At 40.8% G+C, this 18,360-nt stretch overlaps 1 protein-coding gene across 1 annotated transcript in view; it reads left to right on the forward strand.

Moving 5' to 3' along the window:
- The first annotated feature begins 1,080 nt into the window (after positions 1 to 1,080).
- HTRA3 (HtrA serine peptidase 3) overlaps positions 1,081 to 18,360 on the forward strand; it is a 36,724-nt gene continuing 19,444 nt past the window's right edge. Inside the window, exons 1-3 of the mRNA XM_067558855.1 lie at positions 1,081 to 1,714; positions 15,743 to 15,842; positions 17,383 to 17,605. Coding sequence (XP_067414956.1) covers positions 1,291 to 1,714; positions 15,743 to 15,842; positions 17,383 to 17,605 — 747 coding nt within the window. The 5' untranslated portion in view covers positions 1,081 to 1,290. The remainder of the gene's footprint in view (positions 1,715 to 15,742; positions 15,843 to 17,382; positions 17,606 to 18,360) is intronic.

Genomic DNA, 18,360 nt, shown 5'->3' on the forward strand with positions numbered 1-18,360 from the left:
ATAATCTCTTGGTGCCTCGATTTCCTCATCTGTAAAATGGGGATCAGAATGTTCACTGCCCTGATAAGAGCAACGTGGGAATTCACAGGACAATGGGGCCCTGATCTCATTTGGTCACGAGGCACCACCGCAGTGAACACAATGAATAACGTTTGTAAGGTGGGTTGAACATATAAACTGCTATCTTTAAGGGCTATTTAATTAAGGCAAAGGTGAGAGGGAAGGAGGAAGAAAACGAGGGCAGGTGATGCCAATGGCTGCTTCCTTCTCCGATTTCCATGAATGCCGCGACTGAATTGTTCACAGCTATTTTGGACCATCTGCTTGTGAGTTAATCCCCCATGTTCACAGTGTAGCTCTGTCCTGCCCACAGGCCCCTGCAATGCTGGGCTCGCTCTTGCTTTTCATCCTCGCTCTGTTTACCAACAGTTACTGTGGTGACGCAAACATTAAAACCCGAGCCTCTGTCCCAAAGTAAACTCAGTCATTCCCCTTTGCACTGAAGCCAGCGGGCTTGCTGACCCCAGACATGATGCAGCCCTGGGAGGGTTTGAAGGGAAGGGAGGAGGGTCCTCCCCCGGGTGGGTGGTGCTTGGCTGCTGGCTGAACTGAAGCTGAGCTCTGTGCAGCTGGTCCTGCCTGTGCTGCTGCTGACAGGGACCCCTCAGAGGCAGCTGCAGCAGCAGCCACATATAACTGTCCTGCTTCACTTGCTTCCGTCTTCACTGCCTCTTGCAACTCGTCCTCCTGCAGCGCTCCTGAGAGCCCCTGCACAGCCTCTGCAGACCTGGAGAGGAAGAGGCTGGGCTGGGCTGTGTGGAGGTTTTCTGAGGATTAATCCGGCTTTCAGAATCCCAGCCCTGCAAGCTAGCCCCTGAAGAGCAGCTGAGCCCTTGCAAGTTCACGCTACACGGATGGACTGACCCAGCCTTTACTTAGTGGCTTCATGTTTTAACCTCTTTCCAGCCTCTTTTTTCTTTCTGCCTACTGCTCCTCCCTGTATTGTGGAGAGCACCATAAGATTAGCAGGGGTGTGTGAGTCACACTTGGACTCACTTGGACACTCAGGGAGGGCTGAGGACTGTTAAGGAACATTAATCCTTTCCTTTTCTTCTGTGTGTGTGTGTGTGTGTGTGTGTGCAAAGCCTGACATTCCCTTTTCTATTATTCCCTCATTGCATTTTAATTGCACATTTTGTCTGTTCTCCCTTCTGCCCCCTCACCCCCAGTGTTGTCATTCACCCGGATTTGCACAGTTTTCCTCTCCCTGCTTCGAAAGCGTCACTGGTGATGAGGGTTTTTCTGCTGCGAGTTTTGTTCCTGCTGGTGCTAAGTTCCAGCCGAATCTTTTCAGAGCCCTTTGTGGTCAACAGCAAGTGCCCGGCGCGTTGCGATGTCTCCAAGTGTCCAAGCCCCAGCTGCCCAAGTGGTTATGTCCCTGATCGTTGCAACTGCTGCCTTATCTGTGCTGCGGGGGAAGGTGATTCTTGTGGCCGCAAGGAAGACCCGCCATGTGGGGACAGCCTGGATTGCAAGCACCCCATGGGCAAGCGCTTCGGCAAAGGGGTATGCCAGTGCAAGCTCAGCTACCAGGTGTGTGGCAGTGATGGCAGGACCTATGACAATGTGTGTCAGCTGAAGGCGGTGAGCCGGAAGGCTCTGCAACAGGGGATGCCGGCTGTTATCCAGATCCAGAAAGGCGCCTGTGAATCGGGTAAGACCATGCAGGGCACCACTACCATCATTGTTACTGTGGGTAACACTGAGCTGCCGCGCTTTCAGCAGGGCCCTCTTGGGTGATCGGCACTGCTTGAAGTGTTCCACCCCAGGAGGCAGGACTCAGTGGGACGCAGAGGAAGGGAGGTGTTTGGGCAATAACGAAGCCCTTAACTGTTGTGCACGTCACACAGCCGTTTCCAAGTTAATGAAACATTTCAATTTCAAGTGGTCTTGGACGACTGGATGGCTCAGGGGACTGGAATGAGAAACAGAGCTGTTGTCAGTTCGACGCCTTAGCCAGTTTGGCAGCCACTGAAGATCTGTGGCCTATGCGAAATAAGCAGGGGTGTTCAACCTTGTGCATATTATACCCATCACATTCACTTATGGGCACTGAGATCTAGTGGTTAGCACCCTGCACTGAGATTCAGGAGTAGTGTGTTCGAATCCTGGATCTTCTATTGATCTGCTGTTTGACCACGGGTCAGTCACTCTCTGTACCTCAGTTTATGCCTGTTTAAAATGGAATAATGACACTTACATTCCTTTGTAAAGCACTTTGAGATCTTTGGATGAAAAGTGATATAAAGGAGTGAGCATAGCATTTTATTAGCAGTAAGTTCAATAGAAAGGCCAGGTCAACATGACCCTTTCACCCATAAAAGTGGTCCTTCCAAGTCAGCATCAGGGCATATTGCCAGGCAGAGTGTGGAAGTTTACTCTAAACTTGTTTTATAACTTCATTTCAATCGTTATTATTTAATATTTCTATTAAAGTGGCACCCAATAACTCCAGTTAGGATTGGGGCCCCTTTGCACCATAGGAAGACACTGAAATCTTACATTCTGGGGCATTTCACAGTGATTACATTTACATAATGAAATGCTTTGACCTGCTATACATCTAATGAGAGAAAGCACCTGTGATATCTCATGTATAAAGTAGAGCAAGAAGAGGCATAACAATAACCAGCCTATAAGGTGCAACCTAAAATATCACCTTTTTTGTTTTACTGTAACAATGTACTGTAGTCCATCATCCATACAGTAATCCCCGCATATCAACAGTGCTTTTGTTTATTTTGAAATGCAGGTGGCAAAGATACCAGGATGCTATTGTCTGTTCAAGTGGCACACAAAATCATTTGAATGTTTTAGAGTGTAATTTGGCATTATGGTTTTTGCCTGACGTGGGATAGTGTACTATTTCCTGCTAACTTCCAACTGGATTTACTAACTTCAAAAGATTTTGGTTTTCTATCCCAAATGTAAAAAGACAAGATCAGTTGTTGATTTTTTGGTATTAAAATGAGTGACTTTTTTGAGAGTGTCAATTTTACTTATTTTTACAAAAGTTCACAAATTTTCTAGTAAATTATTTAATGGCTGACTTTCCCTATTTTTCCATCTGCATCCCTGAAAACAACAGCAGATCTGTGTTCTGGCATTTTAAGTCATACATTAGTGCTTCAATAATGTCATATGAAATATACTAGCAAGAGTTGTAAAAACAATTAGAACTACGAGCAAACAATTCATTGGAAGGGGTGTAGGTAGGAAAAGGGGTCTTGCCTATAGTTAGACACTTTCAGCACTTTTCATCTGTAGCTCCTAAAGTGCTTGAGAAAGGAGTGGAATATTGATATCCCCATTTAACAGATGTGGAAACTGAGACAGAGCGGTGGAGTGACTTGCCCTAGGCCACATAGCAGGCCAATGGCAGAGTCAAGAATAAAATACAAATGTCATAAATCCCAGTCCATTGTACTCTCCACTGAGCCACTTTGCCTCCCTAAAATTTTGAAGTTGCAAAGTACTTTTATCTAGTCATCTCAACACATAAAACCATTAGCCTTGACACTTTCAATATTTAGTTTGAACTCATTCACTCAGAACATGTAGTGTGTTTAACATTACAAATTAGCATTTTATATTGTATCTAAGGATTTATGGAGTGTTTTGTTTTTAGTGCAAATGGCATTTCTTCATGGCACCTTCCTCATTCATTGTAATAGGCGTAGGAATTTGGAGCAGTGGGATAGAGGTTATGTTTTTTTCAACTTACTATTTTTGTATTCCGTTTAGTTGGCAATTTGTTTCTGACCTGGGAAAACAGTCACTCCAGTGTAACATCTGGTTTACGGTGAAGTTCTGATTTTTTTTACTTAATTCTACAGCTGCGCCAACTGAAGCTCAAAGAGACCAAGTGTCTTGCCCAGTCAGACTTCATCAGTGGATGAGCCAGGAATAGAGATTAATTATGGCTCTCTTTTAAACAGTAACATGCTATGGCCGTCATAAAAGGTTTTAAAAGAAAAGTCACTGTTCAAAGCTACAATCATGTTTCTACATTTTCCCTGTTTGTGCAGGGAATCTGGCTGCAGAAAACTCAGAGTTTGGAGTCCCTGCAACACTTATAAAGTTGATCCAATTTTATTCCACCAGATGTATATAAAATAATAACTAGGCTAACGATATCATTCCCAAGTGCTTTAGGCTATACCTTACAGAAATCAATATACCATGGCACTGAGGAGTAACCTGGGAGCTTCTACTGCTTTTCTTGTCAGAAGTTTGACATGTGTAGGTGAGGTTAGATAGTCACTGTAATCAGCTAAGATAGGGAGATGCAACACTGACTGTACTTTCTAATGACATATGTCTGTGGTAAGTCTGGTTGGATAAAGGTAGGGCTAGTGGAAGATGGAGGGAGGAAGAATAGAGGGCAAAAACAGAAGCCCAGAATGAGTGAGTGGGTGAAGAGCACTCATTTTTCTGACCAACTCAGATCCTTCATAACATTCGAGAAAATAGCACGAAGGACAGCACAGACTTTTATGGCTGGGCATGGTGAATCCAAAGAACTGAGCATCAGAGATAATGTAAACGCGCCTAGGTGTGCTAGATCGTGCTGTCACTACTGTTACTGTGTAATGGCTTGTGCCTACAAACCTTTACTCACACTAACAGCCTTACTCAGGCGAGTAGCCCCATTGACTATGGCACTACTCGCAGGAATTGGGCTCAGGCCATAGATGAGAAAATAACTTGTTACTGTTGTAATACAGTGCAAGTTCATTTCTTTTCTTAGCAAATCAACATTTGCTGTAGTTCTTAGTTTTTAAACTAATGTGTTCTGTCAGATTTTCTATGCCAAATGTAAAAAGACAAGCCATCAAAATATGTTTTCTTCATTGTTTAAATAGCAGCTTAAACCCTCATGGAAAACAAATGCTTTGCAATCAAAGATTCAGTCTTGCAAACCCTTATTTTCCATTAAAATAAACGCATTTAAGTTATAATAATATTATTTATGCTCCCATTAACATTATTCAAACTATTCATGTGATTAAGGAATTGAAAGATCAGGCTCAAATTTTGCAGGCATATCACATATATTTTGTATTTCTTTTACCAATTTCTTAACTATTAAAGATATTTGCATACAATGGGTTCTTTAGAGCTCCTTAGAATTCATGTGCTCTTAATACAGTATTGATTTACTTGGGGTTAGTCCTGATTTAGTTGGGGTTGGTCCTTTGAGCAGAGAGTTGGACTAGATGACCTCCTGAAATCCCTTCCATCCCTAATCTTCTATGATTCCCTGTGTGTGTATATTTATATATATTTATATATGTATATATCACATTAGGTTTCTATGATCTGGGGAACAGTAGGAAAGAATAGATGAAGTCTTAGAAAAACAAAAATCTTATTGTCATGTAAATACATTTAGCAACAAAAATCCAGATAAGACAATCACAGAAAATAAAAAATACACTGTGGAAGCAGAATTAGTATTAATAAATACATGATATTTCAAAAGTGTGTGTGTATATGCTCCGTATATATTCATGCACACACATATTTATAATATATAATATATATAATGCTTCAAAAGTTCCTCCTTAGTGTAAGTAGCTCTTTAGGGGCTTGATCTAAAGACCATTGAAGTTGATGGAAAGAGTTCTTTTGAATTCTATTAGCTATGGATCAGGTGCTGTAGCACTAATCCTGCAAAGATTTATGCAGAGGAGGAACTTTATGCCATAAATAGTCCTGCTGAAGTCAAAGACTAAACATGGCATAAAGTTCCTCACATGATTCAGTCTTTGCATGGTCAGAGCTTAAAAGTTGAGTTGACCAGAATGTTTAAATACTTGAAAAGACAATCAGAAAATATGTGACTACAAATTTATCCAAGACAGCTCTCCCTGGGACATTGACGTTTACCAATTGTTTGCACATACGTGTAATCTTGAGGCTACAACTTGGTATATAATTACTTTAAGTTTCTGAGAAATGAGGCCAAATGAGAAGTCCTAGAGTCTTTTATTTGTATTGCTATCATAAAAGCCTCCAAGCTGCCTCTGACTGTATATTTTAGTTAGGGTAACCCATTGCAAGGTATCAGCTGGAAACACAAACTCTCAGTCAAGGCACATTCCTTTTTTGATTGTTTTTGTTTAGTCTGAGACTGTTTTAAAACATTTGTTTTGAGCTCTTGTGGGTGAGAAGGGAAAATATTGTTTAGTGACAAAAAGAACATTTAGAATTTGATACTTTATTGTTCTGGTGAAGAACATCTAAGAGGAAAGGGACATTTTGATGATTTCTTATTGCTTTTATTGCTCGTGAAAGAAGATGGAGCAGAAATGCAGAGTGAAGCTCTTTCCTTCTGAAGCTAGCTAGGCAGCCAGTTGTCCTCACTGGAAGGTATCTTTCAATTTATCTCCATCCTGCCTTTGTTAACACAGCTACAGATGGAGAAAGCCCATTGCAGTGTTTGTTATAAGAACATAAAAATGGCCATACTGGGTCAGAGCAATGGTCCATCTAGCCCAGTATCCTGTCTTTTGACAGTGGCTAGTGCCAGATGTTTCAGAGAGAATGAAAAGAACAGGGCAATTATTGAGTGAGACATCCCTTCTCACCTAGTCCCAGTTTCTGGCAGTTAGAGCTTTAGGTACACCAAGAGCATGGGGTTATGTTTAGGTACACCAAGAGCATGTCTCTGACCATCTTGGTTAACAGCCACTGAGGGACCCATCCTCCATGAACTTATCTATTTCTTTTTTAACCCATTTATACTTTTCACCTTCATAATATCCCCTGGCAAGGAGTTCCACAGGTTGACTGTCTGTTGTGTGTAGAAGTACATCCTTTTGTTTGTTTTAAGCCTGATGCCTGTTTTGTTCATTGAGAGACTCCTGATTCTTGTGTTATGTGAAGGGGTAAATTACACTTCCTTATTCACTTCTTCCACACCATTCATGATTTTATGGACCTCTATCATATCGGCCCTTAGTCATCTTTTTTCTAAGATGAATAGTCCCAGTGTTTTTAATCTCTCCTCAGATGGATGCTTTTCCATACCCCTAATCAATTTTGTTTCCTTCCTCTGTACTTTTTCGAATTCTAAAGTATTTTTTTGAGATGGATTGACCAGAACTTCATGCAATATTCATGATGTGGGTGTACCATGGATTTATTTAGTGGCATTATGATAATTTCTGTTCACCAGAACCGTTTACATTAGACATACATTATAATACTATGTTGCCTGAAACATGATGTAGTATTAAACTCACCAAGACTTTATGGTCAATGCACAGCTATGCAACTTAAGCTTAATTCATCAGAAAAGCTGACTGGGATCCTAGGGTTCCAGCAGATGTTTCTGGCTTTTAAGCAGAGACATAATTTTTATTTCTTTTTCATTTCTTTCCATGAGCAAATCCAAGCGCAATAAGGACAATGTTTACCTCCAGTGATCAGTTCTGTCAGGCTGCAATCCTCCATAAGACTTAATAATATAGCTAAATACACAAATCTCTTCAATTTTAGACTTTAAATAAATTCTGAACCTGGATTTTAAAAAAATTAAAAGACCCCAAATTCCTAATAAGCATAAAATCAATTATTTTATTTTAATATAGTGTATTACCTCCAGAAAGGTAATGAGCCTCATTTTGCTCACAGTCATACTAATAGGCCTGATCCTCATCTGGTGTAAATTGGTGTATTTCCATTGACTTCAGAGAGGCTATGACAATTTATTTACCCTGGTTTAACTATTGGCTTAGGTAGAGTTTTCCCAATTTGCATCAGAATTAGTGAGATCAGAATCAAGCCCATCCTCTCTGCAGCTTAGAAAATCCACAAATTATAGAAATTGTTATAGTCTCCAGAATCCAATATTGTACCAAGTTGATAACAGTGACTGCTTCATTTTCAAGTCATGTGAGATTTAGCCAAACAACTACCTTTCATGCCAAGTGGGATTTCAATGATACCAATGTGTGGTTAAATCCCATAAAACTGAAAATGAAGGCCAGATTTTTAAAAAGGGTCTGACATTGAATGGCTCCCACTGAGACATCTAAACACTTCTGAAAATCTAGTAATTTAATTTAGATGTCTAATTAGGAGCTAAACTCTTTGGAAAATCTAACTCCATATATGGGTCCTGGGCACTTTTGAAAACCTGGCTCTTATGGATTAAGGTGTATGTAGACAACCAGAGATACATACGGACCAGAAGCAGTTCTGTCCAAAAGCATGCTCCATATTCTGACTTATTTTACAAATAAAGAATGTGATTAAGCTTTGATTGCTTGCCATGTTAAGTTTATTTTGGTGAGTCTAAGGGATGATCTAGGATGAATGGACAGTTATAGCATAGATAAAATGGATTTTATCAAGGTGCCTTCAGAAAAAAATGCAGCAAGTCTCAGTACTTCAGTGGGTCAAATCACACAAAGCTACACTAGACTATAGCGGGCACACTTACAGTCTACCACATGTCTAGAGCTGTGGATAGTTTGACAGGGTTTGTAAAAACTTTAAAAAACAGAATCTGGGGACACCACAGACTTCAGTCTTTATCATACAGCTGCCTTACTGATATGGGACTTCTGACTGTTCAAAAAGCAACATTTATGTATTTCAAAATCTAGGTGGAACTTTGGGTTGTCATCATTACTTATTTCTAGCCCTCAGTCACCTTCCTTGGGATCTAGGAGAAGATCTTCCAAAGTTCTCAGCATCTACAACTGGGACAAGATTTTCCAGAGAGTTCAGTTCCTCTGTAGGCACCTAAATTAAGTGTCCACTTTTTCAAATGTGTTTAGCTCCCATTGAGAACAATCCAGTTTATTGCTCCTGTGTATCAAACGGGTAGCTCTTCAGATAAAACCTCTCGCCTAAATGTAACTAAGTCTATTTATTCTGCATCCTGTACCCTCTTTAGTCTGGGTTTCTCTTTCCTCCATTTTGGACTGAAAATATGTTTACACTGAAGTGAAACACCTGCAGCTAGCCTGTGTCAGCTCACTTGGGCTCACCAGGCTGTAAAACTGTGATGTAGACGTTTTGGGCACGGGCTGAAGCCTGGGCTCTGGGACCCTCCCCTCTTGCAGGGTCTCAGAATTTGGGCTCCAGCCTGAGCCCAAACATCTACACTGCAATTTTACAGCCCCACAGTCTGAGCCCTGTGAGCCAGAGACAGCTGACACAAGCCAGCCCTGGGAGTTTTTAGTTGCAGTGTAGACATATCCCAATGTCTCACTCCCCATTTCCTCTTATTTCTGACACTCTCTCTCTCCTCCCCCCTCCCTTTATTTTACTTAAGGAGAGACCAAAAAACCCCCCCAAAAAAACTCACCATCAGTTGTTGAAGGCTCTAATGTTAATAAGTGACTTTTTGGAATCTGTCATTCCAGCTGATCCAGCTCAAACCCTCTCAGCACGTGACCTGCATACATATACTTTGTTCTAGACATCCAGGGCCTGGACACAATCTCTTCTGCTGCTTGTTAGTATAAACCATTTACACAGAGTTATAAATTTTGCTTCTCCAGCCAGTCACAAGGGAGTCACTAGAGTCAGCCTCAAGGCTGAGTATACTGTCTCCAGTGCTTCTAGCCTCTGCTGGCTCAGGGAAAGAGGGACTGAAGTTGTTTCCAGGATAATTGGTGATTCTCCCTTTATTACCAACAGCTTTGTTTTCTTCCCTTCCTCTCCTACCCTATTTTCCTTCCTCGTCTTCAGTTTTTCTTTCCCTCCTCCCCTAGTTCAGTAGTACACAAACTTTTCCAGTTGCGCATCTCCTATGTCCCCCCACCACCATTCATGGAATTTGTTGCGCCCATCCTCCATCACTTGGAATCTGAAATTGGGCTTTTTTGCAAGTTGGTGGAAGGAATGAAAGATTTATTTTTATTACTAAATTTCTAAGACTTGATAAAAGTTATTTGGAAGTAGTATACACAAAGTACTACGAGCTGCACACATATATTTTAAAAAACGTTTCAAATGGAAAAAAAATGAACCACTCATCTGGCAATGTGACAAATGATATTTGTTCCCTTCTCACAGTAGACTTACTGGTGCCCTGCTGCCACCCTTACTGCTGTGCTGCTGCTGGCAGCAGCGCTGCCTTCAGAGCTGGGTGGCACTGAAGGCAGTGGCATGGCCAGCTGCATAGCAGAAGTATGGGTGGCAATGGGGCACTGGTAAGTCTGCTGTGAGAAGTGATATTAACAAAGCTTCTTCACCACCACCCAGAAAACCTCATGGGGGACACCCCTCTGTTTGTGCACCACTTCTGTAGATCACACCTGGAAAGCTGTTGCCACCCGTAATACTTCCTTAGTGGTCTAGCAGGAGCAACAGTGTGTAACTGATCCATTGTTTGGGAGACTCTCTCTGCTGCTGCTGATTCTGCCGGACTAAGAAAATGCTGCAGACAGGAACCTAGGCACAGACACCAAGAGTTGGATTCTCAGCTGGTGTAAATTGGTGCAGTTCTATTGACTGAAATAGAATTATGATGATTTACATCAGCAGAGATTTGGCTTATAGGGCCATATTTATCATTAGATTATTCCAGTTTTGTGGCAGTTTACACCCTCAGTCTTTCAGAGAATCTATAGGAAGATGTGATAATAGTGTTATATCATGTCAGGGCATGTGTTAAACTTGTATGTGAGTAGTTCCAGAGGGGTAGCCATGTTAGTCTGTATACAGCAAAAACAACGAGAGTTCTGTGGCACTTTAAAGACTAACAAATTTAATATTTTTAGACATAAGCTTTCGAGAGATTTCAGCTCTCTTCTTCAGATGCAGTAATACAGAAAATAGGAAACACAGAGGCATCTTATAGATATCCAGGTGCATTGAGAACAATGGGGGAGGTGGAGTCTGGTACTTAAGACCTAAGGACGACCATTGAGTAGGAGGTGAGAATGGGTGAGCAAAGTAATTTATCTTCGGTAGTGAGATAGCCACTCCAAGTCTCTGTTTAAACCCAGTTTGAATGTGTCAAGTTTGCAGATCATTTCTAACTCAGCAGTTTCTCTTTGAAATCTGTTTTTGGAGTTTTTTTGTAGAAGTACAGCGACACTCAGGTCAGAGACAGAATGCCCTGGGGAATTAAAGTGTTCTCCCACTGGTTTATGGATGTTGTTAATTTTTATGTCTGATTTGTGTCCATTTATCCTTGTGCGTAGTGATAGTCCAGTTTGGCCAATGTACATGGCAGAGGGGCATTGCTGGCACATGATGGCATATATAACATTAGTGGATATGCAGGTGAATGAGCCCCTTATGGTGTGATTGATGTGGTTAGGACCAGTGATGATGTCATTAGAGACGATGTGTGGGCAGAGCTGACAACGGGGTTTGATGTAGGGATAGGTTCCTGGGTAGGATTTTTTGTAGGGTGTATGGTTGCTGGTGAGTATTTGCTTCAGGTTGGGGGGCTGTCTGTAAGCCTGGATGGGTCTGCCACCCACTGCCTGAGCGAAAGATGGATCATCTGCTAGGATAGGTTGTAGATCTTTAATGATGTGCTGGAGAGATTTTAGCTGGGGACTGTAGGTGGTGACCAGTGGGGTTCTGTTGTTTGTTTGTTGGGTCTGTCCTGTAGTAGGTGACTTCTGGGTACCCGTCTGGCTCTATCAATTTGTTTCTTTACTTCTCCAGGTGGGTATTGTAGTTTTAGGAATGTTTCATAGAGATCCTGTAGGTGTTTGTCTCTGTCTAAGGGATCAGAGCAAATCCGGTTGTATCTTAAGGTTTGGCAGTAGACAATGGATCATGTAATGTGTCCAGGGTGGAAGCTGGAGGCATGAAGATATGCATTGTGAGTGTTTGTTTAAACTCTTAGGAGTAGATTTAATTGGAATAAGATGCGCTGCAGAGTCAAGCAAATTTCCTGTGATTTGAAAATAAAATGAATCCCGTGTAGCAGTATGTAAAATAAATAGCAGTGCACACGGCTCATATTTGATTGACCTATGTGATCCCTGTTTGCAGTATCTGCTTTAAGCAAGGTACTGGAGCAAGTGTATAAGTTAGTTAGAGATAGTGTTCAGTGCGTGCTAGACGGTACATAAACATAAAAGGCTGCATCTCACTCTGCTAAGACATTCCATCTATTTACACAATATCATATAAATTTAGCTTGCTGAATATGTGTCATTCCCACTAAAAAGCAAATCCCGCTCCAACAAAAGAAAAATCACAGCCGATAGTTATTACCATGGGAACTCTTGGAGAAGTGCCCAATTGTCTTTCAGTTGGCTTAATCTGTGAGAGGTTTCTCTCCTGGTGTCTTTGGAACACTTCGCTAGTATTCGTGTTACAGTTGTATCCACTCCATACTAAGCTTATATTGTACTTAAAGTTCAAGTAATTTTAACTAAGCCATCAGGAGTGAGCTGAGTTGGAGTATGTAGCCTAATGAGGGCCCCTTGTTCTTGTGTCATGAGGCAAAGAGTACAGAAGCTCCCAATCTACCTCTTTGTACCATTCATTATTTGATCATGTTACCTCTTCTTTCTCTCCTTTCTAAAGTAAACAGTCCCAGTCCACTCAGTCTCTCTTCACATTAAAGCCTTTCCACATCCCTCATCTTTTCTGTCACTCTTTTCTGAGCCCCCTCTAATTCTGCACTGTCCTTTTTGATGAGGGGTGACCAGAACTGCACACCGTCATTCAGATGAAAGAACCACTGATTTTATATAATGGCTCTATAACAGTTTCCACTTTGTTTCCCATCCCCTTCCCTATGCGTCCTAACATCCTGTTTGCTTTTTTGATTGCAAGACTGCAAGTCAAGGCCCTCACTGAGCTGACAACAGTGATACCCAGCTCCCTTTCCTGAGCTGATACACTTAATTAAAACCCCTGTAAGGTGTATGAATGGTTTAATTTTTCCCTCCAGTGGTGCATTGCTGTGAATTTATCAGCAATGAACTTCATTTGCCACTGTGTTGCCCATTCACTTAGCTTGAGATGCCTCCAAGTCCTCTCTGCACTTGATAACCTAAGTAACTTGGGGTCATCTGCAAATTTTGCTACTTCACTACTCACCTGCCTTTCCAGTTCATTAATACAAATAATAAACAACACTAGATCTAGTAACTGAGGTACCTCATTGTTCACATGTTGCCATGATAAAAATTGACCATTGGGTCCTCTCTTTATTTCCTGTCTTTTAGACATTTTTTGATCCATGACAATAGTTTTACTCTCATCCGATGACTACTTAGCTTCTTTAGTTACTTCTTGTGAGGGACTTTGTCAAAGGCCTTTTAGAAGTCTAAATAAATTACATCAGCTGGTTCTCCTCTATCCACTAGTTTAGTGACACATTCAAAGACTTCTAATAGATTTATGAGATATGATGTCCTTTTGCAAAATCCTTACTGGTTAGACCATATCATATCATGATCTTCCAGTTGTCTTATTATTCTATTTTTAAAGATTATTTCAACCAATTTATCAGGCACAGATGTAAGGCCCAGTGGGCTGTAATTCTCTGGATCACCCCTAGAGCTCACCTTTAAACCTTGGTGGCCAAGATAATCTTTGAACTAAGAACCAGGCAAAATATCCAAGTATAGATAAATGTTTTAAATTATTACTGATTCCTTCTCCCATCCCTCTTCCCGCAGCCCCCTGCCTCTCCTTCCTCTTCCTCCTCTGTCTCAGCCTCTCTCTCTATTTTTCCTTTGTGTCTGACTCCTTTCCTCCCCACCTGTCTTTGTTTCCCTATTCTTATTCTTAATCTCCTTCTGCGTCTGTCTCTCTCTCCTTCTTTAAGAGTTAGGTAAGCAGTTGCAGAAAGAAAACAATGTAGACTCTGCAGAGAAGTGCTTTATCTGTGCATACTCTTTGTTACATTGACTAGGCTCAGAAAAGTCTAATACATTTCAGTAGACTCTTCCATTCATATAGCATTTTTTTCCTGATGCACTATACAAACAGAACGTATTATGGGCCCAATTCACCCTAGAGCCTGAGCTAAGCTCAGTGCAGGGACTAAGGTGGAGGCATAAAGATCAGACCTAAACAGAATGGGCCTTACTTCTGTTCTAAGAGTGAGCGAATAGACCATGTTCCATTCCCATTTAATCAATATCCTGCAAGACTACCTAAGAGTACCAGCTGTGATGGAATAAATTTTGTGATGTATACTGAGTCCATCAACGTCTTCCCATAACGCATGGAACTGCAGCAATTCCACTAGATTTGAGCAACTAACCTAGAGATGAAAATTGCTGTCTCACTGCAAATCTTCTGAGCAACCCAGTACTCTCATAGTTTATTTTAAATCACCCGACTATGTACGTATGACTACAATTGAGGTAGCTGAAGAGGTAATAGAAAGTTGTGATTACTGTTCTGACAGTGTCAACTGCAAGAGATCATTTCAGTTAGTTTCTGAACAGCAAATGATCTCTTGGACTTAATTATACCTGGTCTCCATTCATCCATGGGCATTTACTATTACAAAATAAAATCAATTCTTTATCGGTTTAAGCACAAATTTTACATCTACCTTGAAATGTGTTCCAGTGGGGAATGCCTTATTGATTTCTATTATCTGTTTAGAATCCACCATTCTTTTTTGGGTGGGAAAACACTCACAATTTGGGTTACATGTGTGAAGTGTAACCTCCTCCTGTGGTTTTGTGAGGAAAATCAGCTCAAACTTTATTCCTGTTCTAGTGCATATTCCTGCTGATTTGCTCCTGAACCTACAATGGGATTAATTCACATGGAATGCCATTGAAGTCATTGGTTCTCCCCATCAGCATAAGGCTCTGCATGAGCATTTCCCTTTGCAGGACTGGAGTCACAGTCATTATGGGAGCATACAATTAGAGTTGTTTACAAAAAGCTTCTGCTAGGCTAGGAAATTTGCCAAATGTACTATTTGCAATTGCAAAACATTTGCAACAAAGTTTCTTATAAAAGTGCTGGGAAACAATTGCCCATGTCTTTTAAGATTCCTGTAATCTCTTTGGAGCAAGACTATCTACTACTATGTTTGTACATTGCTTAGCACAATGGGGCCCTGTTCTCCTAGGCACTGCCGTAATAAACATGGTAAATTAAAATGTAACACTACAGATGTTCCCAGACTTCAGGCTCAGTAATAGCACTGGGAGCCTGGTGGTTGTGGTGTTTTTCTCAGACATATTCTTCCTTTTACAGAATTTCATATTTTATTCATGTTTCTTTTCATAATACTGTCAAATTTATTACTGAATTGTACTAACAGCTCATAAGCATTCTGGTAGATCTACTTTCAGCCAGTATTTTCACAGTGAGTTCATAAATAAGCTTTTGGGACAAGGACTGTCATTTACTGTATGTTAGTATAGTGCCTGAGGTCCTGACTCGGTTAAGATTGCTAGTTGCTACTGCAATACAATTTTAAATAACAATTATGACTAGTTCTGAAAAAAATAGCCAGACAAGGCCATCGCTAAACCTTGAGTTCCCATAAAGCAAGGAAGTTCTCAGCCAAATGACCTTGCACTTTATCAGGACAAAGCAAAACACAAGCAATTTTTAAAAGTCTCTTAATGGTTTATAAGCTTTTCCCCTGTCTGGTTGGGAAAAGTCCCTATGTGAGTTATAGAGAAATTTAAGGCATATTTGACTCATCTGATTGGTACAAAGAGTATTTTCTTATTAACATACCCAATTCTTTCTGCTAGTATAGGTCACCAACAGCCCAACAGCCCGAGATACAAGTTTAACTTCATTGCAGATGTGGTGGAGAAGATTGCACCTGCAGTTGTACATATTGAACTTTTCCTGAGGTAACATTTTTAACTGTGCGTGTTCTAACTGCATTGTTTAGAAGCATGCTACACATGTGCTTGTTCTGCCTTTTGAAATAAAGCCAATCCAGCAGCAGACTAGTTCACTAGCTGAAGCCTATAACTGTTAAAGTTTGCTTAGAAACCAGCAATCTCCTGTGGTCAGACAAAGATAAACAAAACCAAAGTCTTGCAGGAGTGGTTTTTCAAATGATGTCTCAACCACCCTGGAGTAGGATCTGTCCAGTGTTAATTCATCTAAACCTGTGTGTGTAGAGGACACCAGATCTGTTCTATAACATCCCTCAATAATGTGCCGCATGCTGGGCACTGATGGTGTCCCAGGGGTGGCTGCACTGCATTGTTGCTGGGTGTACCAGGGGTTTCAAAGAATTTCATAGCATGGCCCACGTCTTACCAGGTCGATGGCTTCCTGGACCAGCTCCCCTCTCGTTTGCTATCACTGAGACCATCTGCCTTCCTCTTTGCATAAAACACCTGTAGCGATGGCAGCAATCACTTATAAGGAAAAGTCACACTTAGAAAACTCATTAATGTATTTCCAGAGGGGTAGCCATGTTAGTCTGTATACAGCAAAAACAACGAGAGTCCTGTAGCACTTTAAAGACTAACAAATTTAATTTCTGCAGGCATAAGCTTTCCTGGCTGTAACTCACTTCATCTGCAGAAATTAAATTTGTTAGTCTTTAAAGTGCTGCAGGACTCTCATTGTTTTTATCAATGTATTTGTAGCTGTCCTTGGTTCAGTAAGTGTTTCTTCGGTTTTCTAAATCACACCTTGTGCTGTTCATTTTGTTTCCCTTTCCCATCTCTTCTTTCCCCTTCTCAACCTCTGCCTTCCCCCGAACGTGCTTTTGTGCCCTTTTGCTCTACTCTCCTAGCCATGAGTACCTACTGCGTGTTCCACCACTTTCCTGTACAGCTGCCTAGTTGCCTGGGGCCTTTCTCCCTTGTTCTCTGGTTTCCCCACTCCTACTAGGGGCTCCAGTCCCACTTTTAGCTCCCTCTGGTGGCTGGAAGCTCTGGTTTCCTGCCTTCATTCTCCTTTTACATAGCCGCAGTGATGAGTGGAGTCAGATAGGCTGATTCCTTGTCCTTTACCAACTACCTTTATTGGCATCTAGACTCTTCCTTGCAACGAAAACGCAGATACCCGTAAAAGTAACTGAAAACAAAGACACGAAAGGACCATATGACCTTCCAGCTCTTTGCAAACCTCTAGCAAAGTGTTCCACAGCCCCACATTTGAGAACCCCTGGCATGACATTCATTAGAGTTGGTCTAACAATGGGGACCACATTTTTGTGAAAATGTTGTCTTTTTTTGTCAAATTTTTAAAATTCAGTGGGTTTTTTTAATCAACTCTCACATCAACGATAAAGTGCTTTGGGATTCTTCAGCGTGAAAGGTTATATATATTTATAAGCTGCTACAAACTGTAATAAGCTTTGGTAGATAATATTATTATTATTCCTTACAAGCTGTTTAATTTATGAGATGTTGTTTGCTTCTCGTACAGACATCCTCTTTTTGGTCGAAATGTCCCCTTGTCTAGTGGATCCGGGTTTATTATGTCAGACTCAGGTTTAATTGTAACCAATGCCCACGTGGTGTCAAGCAGCAATGCTATATCAGGGCGACAACAGTTAAAAGTGCAGCTACAGACTGGAGATACCTATGAAGCAACAATCAAAGACATTGACAAGAAGTCTGATATAGCAACAATAAAGATTCATCCTAAAGTAAGTAATCTAAGAGATTAAATTAATCAAATTGGTAGCCTCAGATCAGTTGTGTTTTAGGCACAGCCTCATATGCTAGAACATATTCTTAAGAATTCTTTAGAAACACATATGGAATTGTTCATTATTAGTGTAATGTAAATTTCACAGTGCAAATGAATCTCAGATATTTCTAAGAGTAAGACATTGAGTTCACATTTCTTTGCTCAGATCAGGAATTAGCAGCCAAAGAGACTACAAAATAAGTAAACAGCTTGCCAAGGAATTCTGTATTAGCAGATCTTATTAATATGATACAATTCAGACAAAAAAGGAAGAAAAGAAAGTTCCCATTTCAATGACTAAATATACAGTAAAATCAAAGGCCTACAATCAGTGATTTCAGTGCAGCTGTTCTAATTTATACCACTGTAAGATCTGGCTCAAAATGTGAAATATGAATATTAGTGGAGTGTCACAGAGATCTTTAATACAATTCTGGTTCTTCCAATATTTAGGCCAGAAATGGTTCTATAAGTGGGCAAGAATTGAACAAATTGCCTCATGGAAACTTCTTTTGATTGTTGCCTGGGAATACTATGTATCTCATTCAACAGTACTTACTAGTCAGTGTGAAGCCTAATATAAAATGCAGATCAAAAGTAAGGAATGGACTGCAGCTGTAGGCCTGGGAAATTTCACATTTTGTTAATAAATTATTTCACCATTTCTGAGCTGAAAGCACTGCTTGAGAGAAATATGTGGATTCTGCATAT

This window comes from Emydura macquarii, unplaced genomic scaffold (genome assembly GCF_026122565.2).
Source record: "Emydura macquarii macquarii isolate MOO-44397 ecotype Brisbane River unplaced genomic scaffold, CSIRO-AGI_Emac_v2 contig_2199, whole genome shotgun sequence".
Lineage (NCBI taxonomy): Eukaryota > Metazoa > Chordata > Testudines > Chelidae > Emydura > Emydura macquarii.